The 20298-nt window shown below is 43.8% G+C and overlaps 2 protein-coding genes across 2 annotated transcripts; one reads left to right on the top strand and one right to left on the bottom strand.

The window, feature by feature from the left end:
* Nucleotides 1–8704: 8704 nt before the first annotated feature.
* CUNH9orf116 (chromosome unknown C9orf116 homolog) lies at nt 8705–15266 on the bottom strand. Its single transcript, XM_018560447.1, has 3 exons — nt 15054–15266; nt 12573–12651; nt 8705–8932 (listed from the first exon to the last, which is right to left on the bottom strand). The coding sequence occupies exons 1-3, from the start codon at nt 15188–15190 to the stop codon at nt 8744–8746; spliced, it is 405 nt and encodes a 134-aa protein (XP_018415949.1). The 5' UTR covers nt 15191–15266; the 3' UTR covers nt 8705–8743.
* Nucleotides 15267–17983: 2717 nt separating this feature from the next.
* MRPS2 (mitochondrial ribosomal protein S2) lies at nt 17984–20075 on the top strand. Its single transcript, XM_018560445.1, has 3 exons — nt 17984–18025; nt 18113–18279; nt 19491–20075. The coding sequence occupies exons 1-3, from the start codon at nt 17984–17986 to the stop codon at nt 20032–20034; spliced, it is 753 nt and encodes a 250-aa protein (XP_018415947.1). The 3' UTR covers nt 20035–20075.
* Nucleotides 20076–20298: the final 223 nt, after the last annotated feature.

Here is a 20298-nt window from a genome sequence, read left to right as displayed (position 1 = left end):
ACTAAAGAATGCAGAGCACGGTATTAAAGAATGCAGGGCACATTAATAAAGAACGCAGAGCACAGTATTAGAGAACGCAGAGCAAGGTAGTAAAGAATGCAAAGCCCCGTGATTAAGAATGCAGGGCACTACACTAAAGAATGCACAGCAAAGTAATAAAGAACGCAGAGCACGGTACTAAAGAACGCAGTACTGTTCTACTCCAAACTTTACCCATTACTGGGCACCTGGAACATTATATACACATAGAACATTAAGACTAGGGATGCACAGATACTTTTCGAGTAACAGTGCCGATACTTGGCATTTTCATGAGAACTACCAGGGTTGCAGCTGGGACCGGGCTCTGGCACTCCACCACTATCCTGAAATCATTAGTCTGTATTGTTTTAGAAAAACTGTCACATGACAATAAACAAAAATGTATCAGTACTCATACTTGTAAGTACTCGGCAAGTACCAGTAATCGTACTCGCAAAACTGGTATCTGTGCATGCCTTTATTTATATTTATAAAATCAAAATCGTACATTAAAACAGAGATGTACAAATCCCAGGAGCTCCGTGTGCTCCTTACTAATGACAGCTGCCTCCTAATTTTTTAATTTTTCTCTAGTCTAGTCTTGGAGCTCAAAAGTATCGGTACATGTATTCGTACTTGTACCGAGTACTGTACTTTGTATCTGTGTAACCCTAATTAAGACAAAATCAATGCAATCCTCACCTTGACAATATTTATTTCTATAAAGAAAATATTTTTTTCTCTTCGCTGTCATTCTGTGTTTTATTTAAATACAATTTACTATTAAATATTTCACTCACCACTTTGAGGCAGTCACAGGTCGCTGTGCATCTCAGAGGTTCACCTTGGGGGGCTGGGAGCATCCACAAACTCCCTGTCCCCTAGCCCTTCATCTTCCTCCGGCTCTAGCTCCTGCTTGCCTCCCTTTGATTCAGGTGCCACTGCTGGCTGCTGCAATGTGACATTCCTCCTCTGCCCCCCCATATAACCTCCCCTGCTCTCCGCACCTAGTGTGTACCATTTTTTGGATTTTGTTCAGAAATAAAAGGTGAAAGAGTACAAAAAAACCTCCAATTGTTCACAATTCAATCAAACAAAAACCATCTAAAAAATTTTGAGGGCCCACCCCCTTCATCAGGGCTTAGAATGGGATAAGAATTTGTTTGGTCTCAAAAGATACTATAATGAAATTTGATAGAAAGATCTTCTTTAGGCCTGGAATTGTAATTGTAGTAGCAATTTACTGGGTTTTGTTACACTTTACCATACTTGCAGTATGTTGGATCATAAGCATACAGGGAGCGGTCACGCAGGCCCCCCCAGCTCATGATCCACTAACAGTTCTGGGGTAGCTTGAACTGTTCTCTCTAAAGGACCCAATGCAGACAGCCTGGACAAATTTTCCCTACTTTAATCTACAGGCTTTTCAGAGTACTCCCTGGCTACATATGGCTTGGCTTCTTCCTCTGCATTATCCAGGTAGAACTATTTTGGTGTTTTATGCAAAAAAATCACGGCAATAATAGCTGACAGGGGTGGTAAGAATATTTCTAAATTTTCTCCCCTCTGTCTCTATTGCAGCTGCTTCTGCACACTTAGCTGAGGATGATGAGGAGCTGTAGCCTGTCCTTTATTTTGGGCAGGAGGAGACTGCTGACATACAATAGCCTCTGACCTATGAAGATAAAAAGTTCATATTGTTGCTCCTAGATCTCTAAGTTTGGGACTAAGTGCCATTGCAAGCCCTGGACTCCCAAATCTTCCAAGCTTGAGAGTAGGGAAGCCCCAAAGAAAACAGCCACGATTCCTCGATCAACATTCTCGTAGCATTGATGGAGGAATCTGCTCTTTTTTTTCCCGTTCAGCCCGCAGGTTGAACAAAGAAAATAGAGCAGTGTATGGCCGGCTTTTCACAGAGACAAGGTTGTCTCGAGGCCCAGGATCTCCTTCCTCCCCAAGGTGGATTATTCTTTTGGCCTTAACCAGGACTTTGTGCTTCTATCACTTCGCCCTGCCCCAGTACATCCCAAGGAGGTTCCTCTCCACTGCTTGGATGTAGCACAGGCTGTTCGAATTTGCCGCCTCTCAACCATGTCTTAAATTAGACTGACAGATTTTCTCTTTGTCATTTCGGAGGGCCCCCATAAGGGACAGTCTGCTTCTTGTTCCACAATTTGTAGGTGGGTTAGGCACCTCATCATTCAAACTATTGACTTAAGGTCATTAAGCATGTCTTGGTCTTTTCAGCATCAAGCATTTGTTTCCTAGCTTTGCAATCCTGACACCTGAACATCCACCTAACATTTACCAGGTGGATGTTCAGGCCTCATCTGTTGCCAGCTTTGGACATAAGGTCCTTCAGGTGGCACTTTGAGGTGCAGCTAGTCCCCAATGTACCTTTGTTTTTTTTAGGCCTGTTAGTGTTTTGCTTGCTGTGTTGCCCACCCTTCAGTTGGACTGTTTTTGAATATCCCATGTGTCTCAGAATACTGAATTTGTGCCTCTTAATGATAGATTGAAAATACAGGATTTTTAGTTTATAAAGGGGCACAGTTTCTGTCCCAATGTCTTTTAAACACTCCCACTAATGCTTTTGCACAAAACTGAAGCATGATGGGAATGGGGAGTTTATATCCTGGCTGACTAACAACTTGTATTTGCCAGTGACCAATTCTCCTGTATGCAGCAATATAACCCATGCATCTCCGAATACTAATGACAATGTGTCCCTTAACAAGCTCCAAGGAAAGGGTTACGGTAAGTCAAAAATATTGTTATTTTGTGCATCAGCTGTAGTGTAGGGGGGGACACATTGATATTCATTTTATGTATGCTCAGTTAGGCTTTCAGTGTGTCTTGATTTCTAAGATGCCATGAATTCTTGAACATTTTACTGTTGACCATGATAGAGCAGAGTTTATCCCTCTGAATTTAGCATCATGTTAAGATTACATTTGGAAATCCCTGAGGAAACAGGACATGAAACTAAGTTATATTTCTTATTATATTTATGGCCATAAACTCTGCTGTGCCAAAGATTTTCTGTCCTAACACATGTATACCTCATGGTGTGCGGAGAGTTGTGTGTTGCTATTATTACTTTAGCATCCATCTTTCATACTACTCAAAACTATTTATTTTTATTTCATTTTCCGGCACGGTTGCCAGCTGTCTCCCAGTAGACCGCGTGACAATACCCAGATTTGTCATCTGATGACAGCTGTGAGCTGAGGCTTATGGGAAGACAGCACAGCTAGGAAGATATTATAGATACAACTCTCCCAAAGGTTCTACCCCTTCCCTGCTCTGTCCAGGAAAACATTTTGGTTGGAATTTACATTTCATGGCTTCCTTCCAGATGGTGTTGGGAGCATTGTTTGTGATAGGGCTCACAAACATCCCTCTCAGCATAAGGACTCATTCGCACGACTTAACAACCGGCCCGTACAGATCCGTGCTGTGTGCACGGCCGTACCGAGCTGCTCCCGGGATGGACAGGTGCTGCGTGTGAATGCACGCAGCAGTCTGTTCTTCTCTATGTGAGTACGCCGCCGTACGCTGACCTGAACTGCACGTCCGTGTGGGTGTCCCTGGGTGCGGATGTGCAGTTTGGGTGAGCGTACGGCGGCGTACTCACATAGAGAAGAACAGGCTGGTGCGTGCAAACACACGCAGCACCTCTCCTTCCCGGGAGCGGCCAGATAAAGCCGTGCATGCAGCATGGATCTGTACGGGCCGGCTGTTAGTCGTGTGAATGAGGCCTTAATCATCCTTTGGATAGACAAATGTAACAGGCACATTTATTGGAACTGATGAGAACGTTTGGTGTTTTGAAGTGTTTGGCAGACCTTTTATAAGGGTTTTAATGTTTTGTTCCTACTCTCCTTGTGAGTTATAAAATATAAACTAGGTGTTTTTGCATGTTCATTGAACCTGTAGGGGTGTCTGGCTCACTACAATGCTTAGTAGAGTCTTGCTGAACATCTGGAAAACAATAGCAGTATCTGGCATGTGTTAGTGCTCAGAGAAGGAAATGCCCAGTATAAAGAATCTCATATATACCTCCACAACAAAATCAAGCTGTAAAACACTGTAGTTACTCCTGTATATATCTTTTTGAGTGCAATGTAATTCTGTTCTTTATTCCAGGAGAATCAATTTACATCAAATATTCCTGCTGATTATGAGAATCTGATGCAAGTTGTCTCTTTTCCCACATGTGTTCCTGCATCATGCAATGATCACGTTATGGTGAAAATGCAGAGAAAAGCTCCTTTCTGCATGGGGACCTCAGAGTTGACAATAAATTAAAAAATGTTTAAATAATTGCTCATTTTGTGCTGCAAGATGCCAATGAGAGGATTGCACGTATGTTCAGGCAGGAAAATGATGCATTTGGACGTTTTCCAATTATGTAAATTGTTTGTATCTGGCAATATTTCACCGCCTATGTGCAGCAGTTTCAGTTTTGCTTCTCTGGATTTCATTAGACAGGTGACGTTACCCACAATTCCTCACTTTTCTAGTTATAAGTATCCAGCAAACCTCTTCATTTAATCCATGTTGGCATATGTATTGAACTGCAAATGTTTGGAGGAACACCAGATTTTGTGGTTTATCATTAAACATTAACAGGGTTATGCACAAAAGAGTGAAGAGTTTGGAGAAGGCAGGAGAAGTGAACAATCTAGGACAACATAGCTGAACTGGAAAGTGAGCTGAATTGGAGAATGTTTCCATATCAGCTATGTTGTCCTAGATTGTTCACTTCTCCTGTCTTCTCCAAACTCTTCACCCTTTTGTGAATACCCCTGTCAGTGTTTTTTCCCCATGAAGGATGTAAACCCTTTCATCACTTTTCTCTGCAATCCTATTTTCTCAATGTGTGTCTAAAGCCAAAAAAAATGTTCTTTTATTGTTGGATATGGCATTGAAAGGTTAATTCTCGTGACACGTTCTTTTCTTTTTTTCTCTGTGTTTCATTGGGGAAAGTTTACTTTCTGTCTCAGTGTCAACTGTAAAATTGTTTTTTTTTTTGCAATTAGTTTCTGGAAGCTAGTGGAAATCCATTTTAGTTGTCATCGGAACAGGTGCCTTCCCTGTAAGATTCCCCTCACTTCCTATTCTGATGAAAACTAAACTGTTGGATTTTCTTTTCACTTTTTGACCGGGGATCAATGTTCACCAGGACATACAGAGAAGATGAATCTCCCCAGCAGTGGCACACAGCCGTATTAACCCGACTAACCATTCTCCCACTAAACTAGGAAAAAAAAGTTTCAACATTCAATACGTTTTAACTTCAGAAAAATATCTATTGCAGCAAAGAGAAATCATTAAAACTGGTTCATGACCGAGGATATCAATTCCTGAAACCATTATGTTTCATTGCAGAGAGCTCTGCCAATATTTGATGAGCTGCAACATGTAATAATGCCAGTGTCAGAGATGTTGTTACTAGGGATGCACTGATAACGGAATTTCGGTATAGAGTACGAGTACCGATCTTTTTTTTCTCCGGTACTTGTCGATACCAAAAACCGGTGCTGTGTGCCCCGATTATCAGGAAGCCAGGCGGTGGATCATGACCCACCACCTGGGAAGCCGGTGTTCTATCAAAAGAACACCGGCTTCACTTCCCGAGACTGCCTGGCTTCCTGATTGGTCAGGAAGCCAGGCTGCCTAGCAACAAGTGAAGCTGGCTTCCTAGCCAATCAAGACGCTGGACAGCATGTCATGACCCACACCCCTGCTTTCTGATTGGCTAGGATGCCAGCTTTGCTTGTTGCTAGGCAGCCTGGCTTCCTGACCAATCAGGAAGCCGGGAGGCAGATCATGATGTGCCGCCCGGCTTCCTGACTGGTTACAAAGCCAGGCTGCCTAGCAGCAAGTGAAGCCGGCTTCCTAGCCAATGAGTGAGGCGGGCCAATGCCCACTGCCTGGCTTCCTGATTGGATAGGAAGCCGGCTCCATGCTCCCTCTGCACTGCTGGTCAGGGGGAGATTCCCCTCTGACCCTAAGTTCCGGTATCAGAGCATTTGGGCAAGTACGAGTATTCTCCCAAACACTCGGTAGCGGCACCGATTCCAGTATCGGTATATCCATAGTTGTCACAGTTTATCTTTGTTTATCTCAGTATGCCAGTGTTGTGTTGGTATGATACAATGAAAAGAAGAGAGTGTCTTAGGTTAGTAATTGTTAATATCTTTCATACAGATGTGAACTTTCAGCAGGACTGATATGCAATTTTAAATCACTTATATTTATTAGTTATTCACCACAATCTGTCAGACAATAATTTGGTTTGTTTCATTCCCCATATTTAGTGCACGTGCTTGCTCTTCTCCAGAGTCAGATGACAGGAAGTCTGTGATCTCCATGCAGACCATTCATTGCAGACCATCTCATAAAAAGTGAAGCTTATGAGCTAAACCTTATGGCAGCTAAGAGCTGTGGTTAACATTGGAATTCATTTAATTTCAAAGTATACACTGCTTAATCTCCAAAGTCGGACAACACTGACCCAACCAGTCACATCAATCAGATGCAGGCTGCAAACATACGTGCTGGCGTAACAAAATCCAGAAATTCCAATGTATAGCCGCACATCCGACAGATTATAAACCAGATTTATTGAAAATTCATACCAGCCAAGTACACAGTCAAATCATCCCACAACGATCCTATAGCCACTCACGCGTTCCACCACCACTATTCATAGAGACATTATTGGAATTAATTTATTACAACAGTACAGTTGCCGCTACAGCAGGCTTTCAATTTCCGGCTTTTATATTCCAAACTGTAATTGATTTGAATCGGGTTGTTGCAAGGTTGTGTTTGCAGCTCTTGGACAAGTTAAAGAGAAACCTGTCAGGACAACCATTATCTAGCACAACTGAAGTTCCCAGCTTCTGCCTCACAAGCACTTCTGTTAATTCCCAACTATTGGATACAGTACTAGTTGCTGGCAGAGATCACCTCCATAGCATCATGCGCAGTGACACACCCTGCCTGGAACTGGCACCACTTCTGGGAATTAACCAATAGGAGCCAATAACAGCCAGCCTGACAGGTTCTTCTCTTCTTTAACATCTCATCAGTGATAAATCATGATTCTGTGACGACGGCCCGTGTAGCTAGAAAGCTTTAGGCAGACATTCTACATCTTAAGCCTGCGACACAGTGTACGTTAAGCAGCCTGGATCAGTGGTGCGCGGACCTTCGCTTGCAGTGCCATGTAATTTTTCACTCCGGTGCGTCAGCTTGCGAGAGCTCGTATAGCTGAGCGTGCCGAGATGAAAAATAAAATTTTCAGCCAATCGGCTCGTGGGTATAAACCCGCTCGTAACGATGTGAAGTCCATTCATTTGTAATGCGGCAGCCGATTGGTTGAAGATACAGTCTTTCATCTGGCTGCACTCAGCTCACACACTGCATGCGAACATCGGTGCCTCACAGTTTTGCATTGCTCCACACAGCTTTGCATGCAGTGTGTCACGGGCTTTACTGTTTATTAGCCACTTTGATAGCTGAGTCTGATTGTGGATTATTGGCGGCCCTGTAGTTTGGAGTTCCTCGTGTTAGCTTTTTCATATAGTGATTGCGGTAAATCACTGTACAATAAGTGCAACCACTTGTGTAGCTTGTGTTCATTAGTTGATGTAATGTCAGTTCCATTCATATAAAAATGATGCCACATACAAGTGGAGGAATTCATATTCCAGGTAAGTGGAAGCATCTGACGGGATGCTCAGGGTGATAATACTATTCAGGCCTTGTTCACACCAAATGCAGAGCAGATCCGGTCAGGTTTCTGCACACGCAGTGCAGTGGGTTGTGCCGCGTTTTTGATGCGTTCCGGGCCGCTTTTGTTTAAAAAAAAAAAAATGTTTTAAGTTTAACATGGGCTTTCAAGCACTTGCTTGCGTTTTTGATGCGTTCCAGAGCAGGTAAAATAGGGCTTGCCGCAGTTTTTTCACCTGCTCTGGATCTGCACGCTGCGATGTGAACTGGAGCTCAAAATACCATAGGAATACATTGGACGCAGTTTTGATCCGATCTGGACCTGCTCTGCTCTGGATCTGCTCCGCGCTTGGTGTGAACAAGCCCTCATTTGGCCTTTCATTTCTAGCTCACAAGCTGGATGTTTTGTTAATATGAGAATGTTCTTTTGTGGCTCAGGAAAGTTGTGTCTGAGCATTCACATTGTAGTGGAGGCATACACAGTATCCTCTCCTCTGTATGTTTTGCATAATAAAGTTTCAGTTTATTCTAATTTTAGTCATTGCTTTATTGTGTCACCCAGAACTGATATTTGTGGCATTTGAACCCCCCTGACAATTTCATCTATCTCTCAGGGGCCCTATTGGTGAGCTCTACATGCTTGGGGACTCTTAGTTCCCGGGTGTGCACACCTGCTGTGGGCATTATGAGGAACCCTCACCCTCCCTGCAGGTTGTGTATGTATTTTTTATTATGGAGAAATTACAACACCACAAGGTGAACATGAACAATGGCATGGACTTTGGCAAGGAGATCGCACTCCTAGAGTTCCCAAAAGAAGCCAGAGAAATACACATATAACTGAAATATCATTTAGACATTTTATGAATCACCATCTAACATACAGGAAAAAAGTCCTTCACAGATGCAGGAATCAAGATATTTGTTTATTTCATGCCACAGCCCAGGCAGTAGAGTTATGTCAGAAGAATGCCAATCACGATGACTGTGAGGGTCCACTGATGTTATAACTCCGGTGAAAATTCAGTCTGTCGTGGTAGGTGATTTGATTGTCTGGCCCCGTCACAAAACTTTTTTCTATATGCGTGTTGAATCCATTGTTTCTGTACATGCCGCATTTTGTAGCCGCGTCTGAAAACTTATTGGAACCTCCTTTAAACTTTGTCTAGAAGCAGAAAAAAAACATCAAATATACTGGATTTCAATTTTTGCAGCTTCGCCAAAACAAACATGAACAAAGTTTAGGTTATGAAATACTGGAAAGGAATGTCCAATTCTGTTATACAAAGGCCTCTTTCAGGGAACCAGTAATGGGTTAATATCTTAGAGCTTTTCTGCAGCAATGGAAATAAAATGGATCTTGAATGTTGATGCCAACATTTCCTACAGCTTCCACGACTTTTCATTACAAACATTCTGTATAAAAGCAGCGTTAGAACAAACTGTGTTACTACACCCTCTAAAGTATTATTTATATTATGGCACTGTAGAAAGTACTAGCTCTCATTATAAACAAAGAAGACAACAGGCCATCATTAAAGTCTATGTTACCCCTAAAATTATCACATAAATGGGACTGTCTAGATATGTGTAGCTGTGGGCTCTTTTCTTTCTCCTTTTGCTTATACATACCTGGTGATCCTGCCAATACTTCTCATTTGCTTTAGCAATCTGACCAGGCCAAGCATGGAAGCAGATCTCTGCTGGCATGGTCAGTGTGTTTCCCACTTCAGATACAGGACACCACACCAGAGCACGGCGTGCCTGTACCTTCGTGATCTGTTTACTGGCCACACCCCCATTCAGCAGCTACCCAGACAGGGAAGACTTTTTTTTTTTTTTACTAAAGTACTTGCAGCATTAGTTTTACAAATGTATTTACTTTTTACTATGCAGGTTGGCTGCTGTGTGCGTTTTCATTTCAAAAGTTAAGGTCTTTGAAATTGCAATGAAAGCCAAAGTGTCATTGAGTACAGTTTTCTAACCATCAAAAGGCACTTGCAAACTCTGAAATCACTACTTTCATAAAACAGTGGGTGCCAATACAGGCAGGGCAACAGATTCAAGCACAACTTAAAAGTGAAAATGTTTTAAGCTATTTCAAAAGTTGATGAAATCACTTACAATGGATGCTGCTCCTTGATGTTTAAAAGTTTTAGTTCCTGTAGAATGAGCTGGTCTTCTGAGCACTGCTCCTGATATCCTGTTTTAGGGTGGCTTCTCTCCCTTACAGGGTCAATTGGAGCAGGGCCACCCAGAGCGGTTACCGGGTGTCGCCGAGACGTCACTGCGCACGCGCGGCAATCTTCTGATACCTGCTGGAGGCCGGCAGAGAGAGGAGGGGACAGTCACCCGGCGGGATAAGGTATGCCGCCGGGTCCCCTCCTCTCCTGACACTGTCCGTGTATACTCGGTCCGTGGCCGAGCGCCCGACTTTTCAGAGGAGGGTGACACCAAAATGACTGTCAGTCATTTTGTTGTCACCCAGGTGCGGTCCGCACCCCCCTTGTGACGCCACTGAGTTGGAGCCACCCTTGTGTGTGCTAGTAAGATGTATGTGTCTCCAGAATCATAGGAACCACAAGGCAAGACAATCCCCTTCCCCCTGCTCCTCTTTTCTTCCTACTTCTCCAAGCTAGTAGATGGACATCTGCTGGAGACTGTCCTGTCCCTTCCAATCTTGTACTGAACAGGAGGTTCAGGGAAGCGGAGCTGAGAGAGTTGGATCCAGTTGTTGAGAAACATGATGACTGTAAGTGTTTGGGTAAAAATGTAAATACTTTCCTGGTCAATGTTTATTTGTTTGATCTGGATTCATTGAAAAAAGGTTTGAGAATGTAATATAAGAATTACAGGCCTACAATATAAACAACAAATTTCCATGCAAAAAATTGTACCGCTTTTGGTACAAAATTCCTGACATAATCATACCGCCAGGGAGGTTAAGCTGAACCCCTGGCGGGTATAAAAGACATAATTTCATGGAGATCTCTATTTAGTACCACATCATTAAGGGCCCATGAAAATGTTGTAGTATGGTATGCGTTAATGTACGTTGCGTTAAGATAGCTCATTGAAATGTATAGACTGCCAATGCACCCTAACATACTGAAAATTAGGCATGCACCATTTTTGGTAAAGCAACACACTACCACACATTGCCATAGAGCATCGGGGTGTTATTTAAAATAAATGTAACGTGTAAATGGTCCCTAAATGTATTTTTCAAATACAAGCAGTGTAAGTGCCCAAATGTGATCTAGTATCGGCTTCTTACAGTGCACTGTACAGCAGAGCTCATACTGGAACAATGATTTAAAATTTGAACAACATATTGAGACAATAAACGGCAGAAACATGAAGAAAAAGTGGAAAAATGGAAGTGTGTTCTAAAACTTTTGACCGGTAGTGTATATACAACTATAATATAGAGCTGATACACATATCACAGAAGAGCTCTGGTCTGCTGGTAAATCCATATAGATATTGGTTTTATGTATTTCATGTCCTTCTAATGGAAGAGCAGCTACTATACAATACTCTCACAGCCAGATGTGTCTAACAATGGTCTGACCTGTATGTTGGTTATGATCTCCACTTTTATATCTTGTCTCCAGTTGACCACAAAGCAATGCACCTTTCTTCTCAATGGTACACCGCAGGACACATTCTTACTGGACTGGGACATAGCACTGGGATGATGATGGTTGGAAAAATGCCATCTCCTCCAGCGATGGTTCCAAGTTCAGTGCAATGACAGATTTTAGGATGCATTTTTACTCTGGCTTGGAAAGAAGCTCCCACCAACCCTGCAACACAGTGACAACCGCTTTAAAAGAAACTAAGAGAATTTATAGGCTGCCATTGCTCTACAAGTGCTAGTCACGATCATCTCATGGCTCCAGTACTTTCTGAGTCACTGATCTGGAAACAAATATGCATCTGCATGCAGGGGCGGAACTACCGCTTACCCCGCAGCTTCCTGATTACAAAGCCTGCCGCCTCTCCCAGCTACATGGTGTTCCTGCCGCGGAGGAGGAGATGAGGTGATACTTTTATCTTCTGTATGTGCCTAAGTTCTGTGATATGTTTTGTAGTCCTCTATAACTGATGGAATTATTCTGCATTTATGTAGAGAGTATTGCTGGGAGTTGTAGTTCTGTAGTTCCCTATAGCCGTTACTATTCTGAATTTTTGTAGAGAGTATTGCTGGAAGTTGTAGTCCCCTATAGCCATTACCATTATACGTTTCTTTAGAGAGTATTGCTGGAAGTTGTAGTCCCCTATAGCCATTACCATTATGCATTTCTTTAGAGTATTGCTGGGAATTGTAGTCCCCTATAGCCATTACGCATTTCTTTAGAGTAGTGCTGGGAATTGTAGTTCTCTATATCGGTTACCATTATGCATTTTTGTAGAGCGTATTGCTGGGAGTTGTAGTCCTCTATACAGTAATGCAGAATGGTAACGGCTATAGGTGGGCATGGCCGGCATTGTAAGAGCCGGGGGGTCAAAAAAAAATCTTGCACCAGGGCCCATTGTTCCCTAGGTCCGCCACTGTCTGCATGCGTTTTCCAGGTCTGTGTCTCAAAGCATTGAAGCCATTGACAGCCTGGAAAATAGCATTTTCAGCATGAGGTCAGCAATGACAGCCTTAATAGTTCTCTCTGAGAGAGTTTCTTCCACACTGGGACTATACCGAATACATGTGGAGTTCTGTGATATGGACCTGCTGTTATTTAAAGCTGGTCTAACATGCTACTACATAGGGGTTTCTTTCTTCCTGCCCACCAAGTGCATCTTACCGGCATCTCATGGACAGTGGGTGGCTTACTCCCATACGTTTGATTTGTGGTCCTGTACAGAGGGTTGCCGGGTTTGGTTCTGAAAAAGATCCAGAAGATAAAGAATGATTAGACCAGGTCTGTTTTTATGACAAGATATTTATTTACCATATGGGACATAATACTGGCCCCCTTAGACGGGCGGTCCCGATCAAATCTGCCAGCCATTTTTTCAGGCGGACACAATTTGATGTCCATTGTAAGTCTATGGACGGACGGGTGTCTTTTTGCATCCAGTTGCCCTCGGCTCCAGCCAAGTCTGCAAAAATAAATGGAACAGTGTTCTATTTTGCTGGACCTGATCACGCCGTATTGGGGTTAATCTGATATAAACGGACACATGTGCATTTACATCCAATTCCCCATAGACCGACATGGGGTCCGGTCATTTTTCCTCAATCACCAGATGAATGGATCTCCTCCTGATCGCATAATGTGAAAGGGGTCTCAGGGACCAACATAATAAAACTGCTGCTCTAGCCGTATGCCTGAGCTAGTTACTCCCACCAAGTCCCACCTTGTTATATTTTTTAAACTAGATTATATAACTTGTTTTTTTTTTTATTGTGAAACAGGTCACTAAAAAAGTAAGGGTCATTCTCTAAAAATGAGATGGGTGAGTAATGGGCGGGGTCTGCTAGGCAGGGTCTCTGCTGACTTCTTGTATTGTTTATGGATTCCATTGGGGAGAGCTCCCTACTATAATTCCCAGCTCTGTCCACCTGAGAGCTTTGGGTGTTTTCATCCACCTTGGTTGTGTTTCAACTATGCCTGTTACATCCTCCATAGCATAAAACAGAAGCATCCCCAGGCTGGGTGTCACCCGCTGGGACGTCATCACACGGGCATAATGACATCACGCACACTTAACTGCCAGCGGCCATCTCAGCGAGGGACGCCGGCACAAAACGGAGGGGACGTTCATCTGGTGGGATAAGGTGTGCCGCCGGGTCCCCTCCTCTCCCGTGCAGTGCTCCCTGGCATCAAATAAATATAAAATCCAGCAAAGATGGCGGACATCAGGTGTGCTGACCCAGATCTCACCAAAAGAGTCCCCAGGAGATGGAATGAACAGTCTGGGATTTAATTCAAGCCCAACTTCAAGCAAAATGTTTTATTTCATTTTTTGAGTGAGGAAGGGTTCGGGTCTCTGACCCGATGGTGAAGTTTCCCGTCACTTTGTGTCAGTACAGGAAGTTACAGAATAGATAAGGGTGAAAATTGACACAGCACCATCAAGTTCAACCTCAGCGTGAGTGTAAGGGGAAGGCAAACAAGTGATAGATCTTGGTCATTCAGGAATCACTGCGCTAGGTATGGCTGTCTAAATAACTAATAGGACCAGCTGCAACTATTTTAAAGAGTGAATATATAGTGAAGCAAGTAAGTTGCGCTCGGAGCGCAACTTACTTGCTTCACTAAGTGATAGATCTTAACAGCGGTCACACAGACAAAACACATTTGTTGGGAAGAGGCATGAGGGAGGGGTAGAACTTCTGACAATGTTCTTATTGCTGGCTGTGACTTCCTATGGCAGTGACAACCACATTCCTCACTATTTGCATGGGTATCAAAGGCAGGAAGAGATGTTCTCTGCAATCGAGTGAGAGACAGAAAATCTGGCAGATTCTTGCCCATTATGACCTAAAACTAAAAAATGGTTAAAGTGAGGCTTACTATCCAGCATCCATGACATGCTTAAAAGAGAACTATGGGGTAACCTTTTTATCCCATAGTTCTCTTTAGGGTCACGGGAAGACATATACTAATGTCCTCCCGTGACCCAAAGCTCAGTATATAGCAGGCTATTTCCCACTATATACTGAGAGCGGCACAGACGGGACGGATCCCAGCAATACTGTCGAGATCCACCCAGCTGGCTGATTGACAGCTAGCTCTGCCAATCTGGAGGCAGAGCCAGCTGTGCCTGCCCCCCTCACCGTTTGTCCCCCCAGTCAGCGCTGGAGGATCCCTGCGCCGAGCTGTGAGTGACAGTCACCACTCTGTGCAAGGAGAGGATCAGGAAGTCAGCGGCCGACGGTATGTGCTCGCTCACTTCCCGATCAATAGAGCCGACGTGTGACAGTTTAAATGTCACACGTCGGCTCGAACTATGGGGATGAGTGTAAATCACTCACCTCATTGTTCTCCTTTAAATACTAATTCTAGTTGGAGCAATCCTTTAAGCCACCTAAATAATCAGTAGCTGGCTACATAAAATGAATACATGGCAGCTACATCTGATTCAGTTCAGGTAACTGTAAATTAAGCTGGCCATACACTAGTAGCCTTCCAAATGAAAGATCTTTCTTTACCACCCAATAATGCCATCAGACATGTGACCAATGTTGAATAAAAATGTTGTTCTATTTTAAGGAATGAAGTTTCAGGGATGAAAACCACATTCACTGTTAAAATGTAGTTATTGGGAGAGAAAAATACCTGTATCCTTCTCTCCATGTCTCCGGGTGATTAAACTTGGCAGGTAAGTCCGACTGCACCCGATAAAAGTCGCTGGTTTGGGGGTAGGATTTCTCCTGACTCTCCGATGATATGTGCGGAGAGGGATTGTCAGCCATCTGTCTCTCTGATCCCTGGATGTGGCTCAGAAGTGGAGCACAGTCACTACTAAAGCTTCTTGTTGCTGTATATCAGGAATCCCTGGAAACCGTTGCCAGGAAACCACTAGATGGCAACAAAGTATCAGCTTCCATTCAAATGCTTCCAACAGGAAGTGCAGTGATAATGAAACTGACCAGCACACTGGTGTTCTATCTAAAGTTCTAATTTATCGAGTTCTCCAACTGCCTGACTTCCGGTTTAGTTAGAACTAAGGTTTGACCAAGAAGGCTCTTCTGCAGAAGCGCCAGCTGAGGCATTGCCCTATACACATACACCGAAGCAATGAAGTATGAAAATGAAGTAGGATCACACCAATCCAGCACGTTATTAATCTCGGGTGCTCCACTAAATATGGCCGCCGCTTGAGTGGGGCACCTGAGATTAATAACGTGCTGGATTAGTGTGATCCTAGTTCATTTTCATACTTCATTGTATTTAATGCTGGCGCTCGTGCAGAAGAGCTTGGTTGGTCAAACCTCTTAGTTCTAACTACTCCGTTCATTTATATATCCGAAATCTAACAATGTGATGATGGCAGTAGTGTGAGTGGTGGACTTTATGAACAGATTTTTTGTTAACATCCAGCCAGATAAGATAAAAACAATAATCAATGGCAAATCATCACTTTGGATATTGCCCTTAAAGTTGTTTTCTATATAGATGCAGCTACTAAAAAATAATTATGACTTGGATATAAAATATTTATGTGAATGGGATCATGTCATGGTTATAGTGCCGGTAATACCCGGTGTAGCAATTAGCAGATGGTCCAGCAGGTGGCGCTGGAGTTCTGTGCGGCTGAGACAGGAAACACTACACAGAGGAAGCTGTAGCGTTGACCTTCCAGGAGACAGCATGGCTTCCTGTGCAGTGTCTGGGTTGCTGAAGGCTGGTGAGTGTTAGCGGGTAATGGAGACTCTCAGCTCCTCATGTGCCTGGCAGGGCGATCCTCAGGGCTGTATACACACATCTCCAATCGGGGGATTTAATCTGTTCTGGTCTGCACTGGGGTGTAATGTGCTATGTGAATGCATACATCATGTCCCTGGCAATGGTTCTCATTTTCTGCTTCAACTTCCCTGATGTTCTTATAGGTCCAGCACAGGACTCAGCATTCAGTGTCAATCTGCAGCTTGTGAAACTAGCAAATTATTATATTATACACAACAGAGTCCCTATATAATGCATCTATAGGGCTTCATCTTTAGCGCATCAAAAAAAGATGGCGCGGGGGTTTGAGAAGGCAGAGGTATTAAAGGAGACATTTCGGGAGAGTTAATTATTCTCTAACCAATACTAAAAGCCAGTGCAGCTGTCACATGCTGGTGTTCTGTCGAGAATGCCGACCCAGTTGAATTTGCCGACCTCACCATCTGCACTTGCGCACACACCGGGATGAGCGAGAAAACAACTATTATTTACAAAGTATTTCTTTCCAATTGTGACCGTTCATAATATGCCATCCACGGCTGCAAATAATGGATGGCATATTATGCACATTCACACTTAATATCATAAGCAATTACATAATGTAATTGCTTCGAATGTTAATGGTGAATGTGCATAAAATGCCATCCATTCTGCATTTCAGTGTATCCTTTTTTTTTCTGCCAGGGTTGCCAAGACTTTGTTGGCAGGCGACATATTTACCAGTTCGAACTCCTCTACTGCCATGCAGCAGGTTGTACACCACATCCCAGCCGGTTGCAGCGGAACAGACGAAAGAGACGAGCATCAAAGGTGAGATGGCGGTCACTCCACTTAACACTGATGGTTTAGAGTGTATGGTGGATATTGGAGAGTTATAGTAGTCATAAACCCTTTTTGTTTAGAAAACCTGATGGCTGTCAGGAACGCTATAGGAAATGATCCACTTTAATAAGATTGAAAATATAATGCAAATACCTTTTTCAAATCTTTTGTAAGGGGTAGTCACATGACCACTATTCCCCCTTCCTCTATGAGCTCCGTGCCATAGGGGTGGCGATTGCTATATTGAACGTGCAGCGGCTCCTGGCGGGAGCTCCTGTCAATCAAGCTGGAGAGAGATGCTTCATGGGATTCGTAGTTCCACCACAGCTGGAGGGCCGCAGTTTGGACATCCCTGTCATAGAGGAAGGGGAAAGCCTACAGGCATGCTGTGCCTGAGCAATGCATCCTGTACGTCTCAGGAAGGAAGCAAGGACACAAACTGACCTCAGATTTGCTTAGCATGGTCAGGAAGGGCTTGCTACACAAGGGGACTGGCAGGATCAGCAGGTATTAATGGAGCCTTATACTCCTTATCTAAATACATATATATTTCAGTTGGGAGCGATGAGGAAATGTCCCTAATTTACATAATTAAGGTTACCATACAGTTCTTTCTATCTCAGGGATTTGCACATCTATCATGAGGGACTCCCACCATCCCTGCTGGGTTGTTGTATTTTTTAATGCAGCACAAAGGTATGTGTGTGGGGAAGGGGATGGGAGTGTATGGCAGGGTGATTGCACCACTGGTAGACCAGATATATGTCAGCAGGTGTTTTTTTTCCACCAAAAACTGAATGATTGCTTTGGGATGGACCGCCAATCAGGGGACTGTATATACAAGTTTTTTTTTAATGTATGTTGTGTTTCACATTTGGCAGCATTTGCAGATGGACCATTCAGATAACTAACAAAGGAGCTCACACTGCAATGTCCTTTCACAGTCCTAGTTACTCACAGTAGGGTCAGTTTAGAAGGTAGCTGGTTACCCTCTCAGTATGTTTTCAGGTTGTGACAGGAAGCTGAGGACCCTGGAGGAAGTGCGCCCAATCTAATCAGGAACTGAACCCAGAACTCCAGCGCTGCAGTACGAGCTCCTACATTCTCTCTTTCCGGATATTGCTCAGTTTATTGAATTTCCTGTCTCTGTTTCCTGGTTTCTAGATTTTGAGAATTGGCTTATATCAGAGCCCCTGAAGCACCCCGACTTCTTTAACGTGAAGGAGCTCCTCTCTGTGAAGACGCTGTTTGATGCCCGTGTCCATCTCGGTCACAAGAAAGGATGTCGCCACAGGTGTGCTGTGATACTTATTGACTTTGTTCTTTACAGTAAAAGGTGGAGATTAAAGCTGAACGCAGGGCAGATATAAAACCCTAGTGGATGCAGATATGTGTTCATAAAACAATGATGAAATGTATTTTAAATGGGACTGGAATGTTGCCTAAATGTATAATTCTGTTGTTTCCTGTAATGCCATATAAAAGGAGGGGGGGGCCTGCAGCACTGTGATCGAATAAGGTTCTGCTGCCATACACACATGTGCTTTCCTTCTGCCATTGTGAGCATGCTTAAAGGAGAGACCCTGAATCCCTGCTACTTCCTCTCGGTCCAATCAGAAGGCTGGGATGTGTGTCCTAGATCAAGCTTTCCTAGTTAAAGCAGACACCCCTCCCTGCAATCTAAAGAAGCCAACTCCACCCTCCCTCCATTCTAGGGGAGATAGACATAATCTGCACTTCAAGCTTTCAGGGACATCCACATTGCGTGTTTGAGTTAGGAACCTGGGGACACACAGGCTGCATTTTCACATGCATGGCCACACTCGGAATATAAAGATGGCCGCAGCCAATAGCAATGTGACTAACAGGCAGCTGGGTACACAGGGACAGTGCCAGGAATGACTGTTAGCCAATCCCTAAATGAATTTGTTCATGTTTGCGGTAACATCAGCAGCTAGGAGTTTTGCCTCCTATTTGTGATTCCTTTCTGCCACTCTTGTCATTCACACACCCCTGCCGCATGATATAGTCAAAAGGGCGACACTGCTATTAAAGCCTGCGGTTCTTTGACTTCCTGTGTAACCTCCCTGCGTTCATCCTGCACATTGGACTATAAATAAGCATCTCTTTACTGTAAAGGTCTCTACCTTTCCAGCCTGAAATATGTTAGACTGCAGTATAGAAGAACCGGATTGGCTCACGGCGCAGGCATCCCCACTCTGTTTCTGGCGTGCTGGGGATTGTAGGAAGAGAATATACACCTTGTAAACACTATTTTGAACACTATTTTAAAATGCAGTTAATTACGAAATTATATATTATTTGCACGGACCATTTATTTTTTTTGCCTAGAATTCTTCTTTTAAATCTCTGCACATAGGTCCTGGCAGTCAGAGGAAACCATAGGTAGTAGATGCCTTTCACAGAAGGAAATTGTATTTTGTGCAGTGCTAATGCGGCTCCGTAAAATCCTAATTTGTCCTGATCTCCCTCTCCCCCTCCCAGGCTGATGGAGCCGTACATCTTCGGATGCCGTCTTGATCAGGATATCGTTGATCTGGACAAGACTCTGGAGCACCTCTGGCTAATGCTGAATTTTACCGCTCACGTCGCTTACCGCAAGGGAGTCATTCTGTTTGTGAGCCGCCGCCGTCAATTCACCCACACGGTGGAGACCCTAGCAAAGGAGTGCGGGGAATATGCCCACACGCGCTTCTGGCAGGGCGGCCTGCTGACCAACGCCAGCATCCAGTATGGGAAAGGTGTTCGTCTGCCGGACCTCATCATCTTTCTCAACACCCTGAACACCGTGTTTGAGCAGCATGTGGCCATCCGTGATGCCGCCAAGATGAATATCCCGACGGCAGGGATAGTGGATACCAACTGTAACCCCAGCCTAATCACCTACCCGGTGCCTGGTAACGATGATAGCCCGAATTCCATTGAACTGTACTGTCAGCTGCTGAAAATTGTCATCAACCGTGCCAAGGACAAACGGAAACAGATGGAAATTCTCTACGGACTCAGAGAGAAGATTGGCTCTTCCTAGATCACTTCCTGTCCAGCTGAGATAATATGGAGGATGCCACTGCCAAACCTGTCCTTTGGAAAATGCCTGGCTGTCATATTTATCCAGTTGCTTCAGTTCTTTCTAAGTTATTGATGTGGAACAGGTATACAGATCATTGGTAACTGAGAAATACAAAAGCCAAAGACAGCCAGGCATTTTTAGGTTCGCAATAGCAACTTCTATATTTATTTTAGAACAGGTTTCCTCTAAAGGGGGCCTCCACTTAAGATAAAAATATGTAGT

This window comes from Nanorana parkeri, unplaced genomic scaffold, assembly GCF_000935625.1.
Source record: "Nanorana parkeri isolate BGI_ZX_2015 unplaced genomic scaffold, ASM93562v1 scaffold455, whole genome shotgun sequence".
NCBI classification, from domain to species: domain Eukaryota; kingdom Metazoa; phylum Chordata; class Amphibia; order Anura; family Dicroglossidae; genus Nanorana; species Nanorana parkeri.
This window is presented reverse-complemented; position numbering and strand designations above follow the sequence as displayed.

Coding starts and splice junctions, on each gene's coding strand:
- CUNH9orf116 (XM_018560447.1), bottom strand. CDS start 15,190: ATGGCTGACAATCCCTCTCCGCACATATCATCGGAGAGTCAGGAGAAA. Junction 12,652..15,053: donor ACATGGAGAGAAGGATACAG/GTATTTTTCTCT, acceptor GATCTTTTTCAG/AACCAAACCCGGCAACCCTC. Junction 8,933..12,572: donor CCACTGTCCATGAGATGCCG/GTAAGATGCACT, acceptor TTCTGCTTCTAG/ACAAAGTTTAAAGGAGGTTC.
- MRPS2 (XM_018560445.1), top strand. CDS start 17,984: ATGTTTTCAGGTTGTGACAGGAAGCTGAGGACCCTGGAGGAA. Junction 18,026..18,112: donor AGCTGAGGACCCTGGAGGAA/GTGCGCCCAATC, acceptor GATATTGCTCAG/TTTATTGAATTTCCTGTCTC. Junction 18,280..19,490: donor AAGAAAGGATGTCGCCACAG/GTGTGCTGTGAT, acceptor TCCCCCTCCCAG/GCTGATGGAGCCGTACATCT.